At 36.9% G+C, this 6,000-nt stretch overlaps 1 protein-coding gene across 1 annotated transcript in view; it reads right to left on the bottom strand.

Annotated features, from left to right (window-relative positions):
- Positions 1-182: 182 nt before the first annotated feature.
- The window catches only part of LOC104617451 (glutaminase kidney isoform, mitochondrial), a gene marked incomplete at its 5' end in the record, with an annotated part of 32,314 nt that continues 26,496 nt past the window's right edge, over positions 183-6,000 (bottom strand). The window contains 4 exons of the mRNA XM_010282779.1: positions 183-329; positions 1,132-1,224; positions 3,057-3,188; positions 4,305-4,481. Coding sequence (XP_010281081.1) covers positions 183-329; positions 1,132-1,224; positions 3,057-3,188; positions 4,305-4,481 — 549 coding nt within the window. The remainder of the gene's footprint in view (positions 330-1,131; positions 1,225-3,056; positions 3,189-4,304; positions 4,482-6,000) is intronic.

The following is a 6,000-nucleotide window of genomic DNA, read 5'->3' as shown; positions in this document are numbered from 1 at the left end:
CCCCCCCCCCCCCCCCCAGCGCGCCTTGAACTTCAACAGTCTTTTTGGTATAGCATACAGAATTTACATAAAATGTATATATAAATGAAACACCAGGCAAACAATATTCAAATCAAAGTTAAATCTAGAGATGCTTGAGGGCTTTTAAAATGAAGAATTTAATGAAGCCAGAACCCGTTTGTTTAGTTTTGCTCTCCCCGACCTTCCATTCTATACACTACGGTTCTGGAGATGTCCTCGTTTGATTCAGGTGACACTTTTTTCCATACTGTTTCTTTTAAAGCAAGTTCTTGCTGGAGATTCTCATAGTCCATTGGTCCAAAGGAATGCTAGTTGTTCAAGCAACATACATTTATTAGTGTATTTGAAGGAAAAAAAATCCATATTTGCAGTCAATGCTAACAGACTCTTCACATAAACTGTTATTTTCTCCTTTCCAGTTACAAAAAATTCAAATTCCAAAATGGGTATTTTTTAGATGCATACATGCAAATAGAAGCGCTTTAAAAATCATTCTGCTGTATCTTCTCCTATTGAAATCTTCATGCCTTAGTTAAAACATCAACGGTAATAAAAGCAAAGATGTTTTCCTTATCTCAAGCACCCTCAGACTTTTTTGTACATGTCGCTGGAGTAGATTCAATTCACCCCCAGAGATTGCTTATGCCACTTCCCTAGTAACAGGCAGTTGGCTCCAGCACTCTAACACCTGAATTCACTGCCTGCGCAACTCTTAGCAAGTCATATGGTCTCCGATACATCACTGTGAAAAAATGCTAAACATACATCTCGTGCATTGCAGCGCAGAACAGAAAGGCTAAGCCCACCAGCTGGTCAAATCTTTATTACAGGCAACCAGTACAGTAAAACTCTTTGCAACTTTTATCAGATGCCATATACTTACTCTAGCAAGGGAGATGAACTGCATGGAATGGAGTTACAAATCTAATATGAAACCCTGCAATAGGGTGGCCCACCCAGGTAGGTGTCCACTGATAATGTAAACTAACTAGTTTATCTGAAAGCTTTGATGCAATACATGTCATTGTGCAGTTCTGCATTTACAGAAGAACTTTCTGTATTTCTACTGATGCCCACAAGCAGTACTCACTAAACAACATATTAACTTACCCGCTGATCACCACCTTCTCTGCGAGGATCAAGCTTTTTTGCAAAGTGTCTCAAGTTATCGTAGTTATGGAAATTGCACAAAGAAACCAGATCCTGCAAGTATTTAGTGAACACACATTATTATTTGCATATGAGATTATAATACTACCACTTATGTTTTCCATCATATCCTAGTAACTTAAACCAGTAATAAGAGAAGCTTATTTAGTAAATCCATACCAATGTCTGTAAGGACTTCTGAACATAATACAATGATATGATTAAGTTCTAACAACATCTTTAGGGTCCTTTTTAAATAAGTACAAAGCAAGTAGCAATTTGCAAAATATTTATTTTAATACATTTCTACTCCAGCTGTATGAAACACTTCAAGAACAGGAAGAATGGTCTGGGCTAGTCTAGTACATAAAACTGTAATCAAAAGGATGAAACAAAATGTGTGACATAACGGATTTTAATTCCATTTGAATTACAACATGAAAGGTTGTAATTACAGAACTTTGCTATGTTGTTGTATTTTTAAAAGTGAATGTTACATTCACGTTGCTTGTATGCCACATTCATCCATCGGTTTTTAGATCTCACAACACAGAATAAATGCAGTAAATCCTTCACCTACCCGTTGTTCTATGATTTTATATTTAAACTATAAAGTACAAGATTCTTACATATGAAACTTTAAAGTATTTAAACTAGAATTAGTAACTTCTTAGTACTCTTAATTTGCAGCTGTACAAACATTAGACAGATAGCAGTATAAACAGTTTTAACTATTGCTCATACACATGAACTAAACCCTTGCATACTGTAAATCCCATGCTGTGGTGGATAAGCTAAGTGAAGACTAGTCCTACAGGTGTTCACCCTAGGAACTGAAATCCATCCAAACTAGTATCACTTCAGCTTAACTGACAACACTACTTAAAAAAAAAAAGGGAGGGGGAATTGTTGTAAGAGCAGCCTAGTTATGCCTTCAACTTCCAAAGCATTACCAATAATCTCACATTTCCTATGGGGCTCTAAATGGCCTACTTTTCTCTTTTTTGAGACTTCCCCTCCCCTTTATAATTACTTAATCTGTATTACAAGGTGGTTTTAAGGAGAAAAAAAAGACGACATTCTTTACTTTCTCATCTCCCACAAAACATCTTTATTAATCATCACAAAGTACGCTACAAAATCTCTCCTGCTTCTAATGCTGCTATCAGACTGTCCACAGCCCTTTCAAAAGCAAGAGACAAAGCTAGGAAGAGCCTGCCCAACAACTGGGTCTGATCTGTGAAGACATGTTTTATGTCATATTGTTTACAAAAAATCAGTGTAAAAATATACATCAGAACACCAATAGTTCGTTTTTCTTTTCTTGTAATGAAATAAGTTGCATTTCCAATGTTTTGAAAATTGTTTACTTTATGACTGGAGAAGAAAAGAAGTCTATAAATAGAGCTCTACAGCTTCTAATGCAGTCTACAAGACCAGCTCTTTCATTATACTTCATGAAGTGTTACTTTTCAAAGCTTTACCACAAGAAATTTCTCCAGTGTTTCTGGCATCTCTGGAGGTGTTCAAGAAACATGTGGATGTGGTGCTTCAGGACATGGTTTAGGGGACACGGTGGCGCTGGACTAATGGTTGGACTTGATGATCTTGAAGGTCCTTTCCAACCTAGTGATTCTGTGATTCTCTTAATGCTCACTGAACTAAAGTCTTATTTATTACTAAAATGCAAATGTCTCCTCTTGGACTCTCACCCCTTGGATCAGATGAAACTTGCTATGTATGGAAAAATAATGAATCACTATTTAATTCACTTAGATCTCCGCTATACTAACTGAAGCTACATAAACATCACCTGCAAAAGGGAAAAAAAAAAGAAAACCATAAAACAAAAACCAAAATAAAACACTAAAGGCAATGCTGCTTACATGACAAAAGTGAATTCCTTTTACACTGTTGCCCATCTTGTCCAAAGGAGGTGACCAGCACATCAAGCCCATGACATTAGGAACAACCAGAAGAATCCCACCAGCAACTCCAGATTTTGCAGGAAGACCAACCTATAGAATAATTAGAGAATTACTGTCCTCCACAAGCGTTCTTCACTATTGTAACACAACACGTTAGCATTTTACTGAAGATTATTATGCAACGTTTACAAAATGTAGATCTGGAAAACTTTTTAAGATGGGAAAGCATTATTACTTATCTCCTTTTAGATAGACAATAACCTGAAGCACAATTTGTGGCAATCCAAAGTACGCGATCATAAAGTTATTTGCTCTCAGTAAAACAGAGAGTCAGTAATACAGTGAAGAAGATAATTCAAATCTACTATAAAAAAAGCAGTTATGACTAAGCACTAGTACATGAGCGTACCAATCATGAACAGTTTGCAACAAAGCTACATACCTAAAAAAACCCTTGACTGGAAAAGGTAAAAAACAAAAACCCAAGAAGACAGAAGAGTCTGTCCATAAAGTCACACAATAACCTATTTATTTACAACCTGGATAAAGGTACTGCTTTTTTTCCAACAGGGACTAACATGTCACATATCCCCATAGCTCTGTAAGCTGTAACTTTTAGGTCACACAAAGTATCATGATCAATTTTACATGTATGCAGTGCATAAGGAAAAACTAAAACCACTCAAAACAAGATGCTGAAAACACAAATAGGCTGCAGTACACCTTGAAATACTTACATATAAAAAACATACTGCTGGAAAATAGAAGCGCAGTACATATGCTGTGTATGACAGCCACTGGCAACACATGAGGGCAATTCATGAAACAGTGTGAGTTAATGAAGAAAAAGCAGTTGTCTGCTATCCTTTACTACCACATATATATAGCACCGGATTTCTTCAGTTACGCTGTTTCCAGTTACATCTACATCAATGACTTGTTCCTCTCATGAACAGCCTTTCTTAAGGGACAGTATTTATGTTTCAACATGAAAATGTGAAGTGGCAGAGAATAATAAGTACTATAAGGTAAGGTGTAGTGCCATGAATTCTATATGAGATTGTCCCATACAGTGCGTTCAATTTCTAAACAATTCATGTAATACTCCCTCCCTCAGAAGCAAGCAAGCAAGCCCTGGAACATGGAAAACAATAGCACAGATTAATCATCCTGATCAGCGATAATTAATAACTGGAAACTACTTACATGGAAGGCAAACTGCCCTGAGAAGTCATACATGCCACAGGAATGCATTAAACTTAAAGTATTCCGGACTGCTTCAGGACTCAGTACTCTTTCACCAGTGATCGGGCAAAAGCCACCATTAGCCAGAGTTGCTGCCATCACACTTGCCGATTCACACGTTACTTCTATTGAGCAAAGCTTATGAAAAAGAAATTGAGATTATAAGAACCGATACTTCTAACACAATAAGGCCAACTATAGCAGGATCAACAATATGTCTCTATAGAAATAACATTCCAGAAAATAAGCTGTAGCATAACATTTGTTACTGGTGACGCTAGTAGCATCAATTAATACGGTCTGAATCTTCCTACTACAAAGATCCCAGCAACAGTGTTTGGAAGCCCTCTTAATAGTTTGGGAAAGTATTTTACACGGGTTAGCGTGTCTGCTTGATTCCTCCCCCCACCCACCTTTCACATTCCTTTGAGAGGAAGAGGTCTGGAAAACAATCTCAGTATTTTGTGTTTGCTTAAATAATAGCAAAGCCACAGAATGACTTTTTTTCAGTTTGAGTTTGATTTGTGTGGCTTTTTTTAAGCCTTAGAAGACCACACACATCTATTAAAAGTACATTTTAACACTGCAAACTCTAGCACATGCAAGTCTTAATGACAGCACTTCCTATTGATGCAGCCTTATTTCACCTTTCTCTCATATATGCTTTTTGACATATTAAAGATACAACCACACGGTAGTTTCTCCCAAGATCCCTGCTTCAGTACAGACTATACATACTTTAGTGACACATCAGGAAATGTGATATGATGCCATCACCTGATGCTGCCTCATTTCTGCAGAAACCAAAAGATAAGCTGGTTTCAACCTGAAGCTGAAATGCTACTCTGAAAAGTAAACAAACTAGTGCTTGTATTCTTGCTTTTGCCAAACAGTCATTACATGATACTTCATGAAGTTACCTAAGCCAAGTTTGCATGAGTAGTTACTACCTGGAATTCTTATTTTCCGGGTGCCAAACTCAATACATCCTAGTCCAATCAACTGGAGTTGCAAATCAAGAGATTGTCAGAGACGCATCTAAAATGGCAACTGTGTTTTAAACATATGAAGTATTACATAATATCACCTACTTTGAAAAAAAGTGTTTCTAGGTTCTCAGTTTAAGCACCTGCATTTTGTACCTTGGTTCTCTAAAAGGAGAACAATCCATCCTCATTTTACAAAGACAATAGGAAAATAAGTTCATTTCTGTTCAGAAAGTTCCCAATTACACAAGGGAGGAAGGAACGTTACAGAACCCCCCAAAAAAGAAATAACTAGCCTTTTAAGTAGAATCTGAGTGTTGGAAAGTAAGCGTTGTACCGAGAGAACAAAAAAAACCAGCACTGCTGCTCGTGTATGAGCTGCCCTTTTTCTGAGTATGGAGTGAAAAAGGGGATTTTGCAAGGGGGAAAAAAATGTGACATGTAGTCATAAAATTAGAGATCATAATGCACAAGAATGAGGCCAAATTAAAATACATCAGAAAAGTTAGTTTTGGCATTTCTTAACCTATGAACAGCTTTGCACTCAGAAGCAGATCCGGACTTGAGGCAGTGTGATAGGAAGCACTTAAAAAGCATGTTTGAACAGTAAATTCAAATAAATTATCAGTTTTGTTCTGTAATAACAGAAGTTCAGAGTACACTATTAGCTT

This window comes from Phaethon lepturus, unplaced genomic scaffold, assembly GCF_000687285.1.
Source record: "Phaethon lepturus isolate BGI_N335 unplaced genomic scaffold, ASM68728v1 scaffold9172, whole genome shotgun sequence".
Classification (NCBI taxonomy): Eukaryota; Metazoa; Chordata; class Aves; order Phaethontiformes; family Phaethontidae; genus Phaethon; species Phaethon lepturus.
This window is presented reverse-complemented; position numbering and strand designations above follow the sequence as displayed.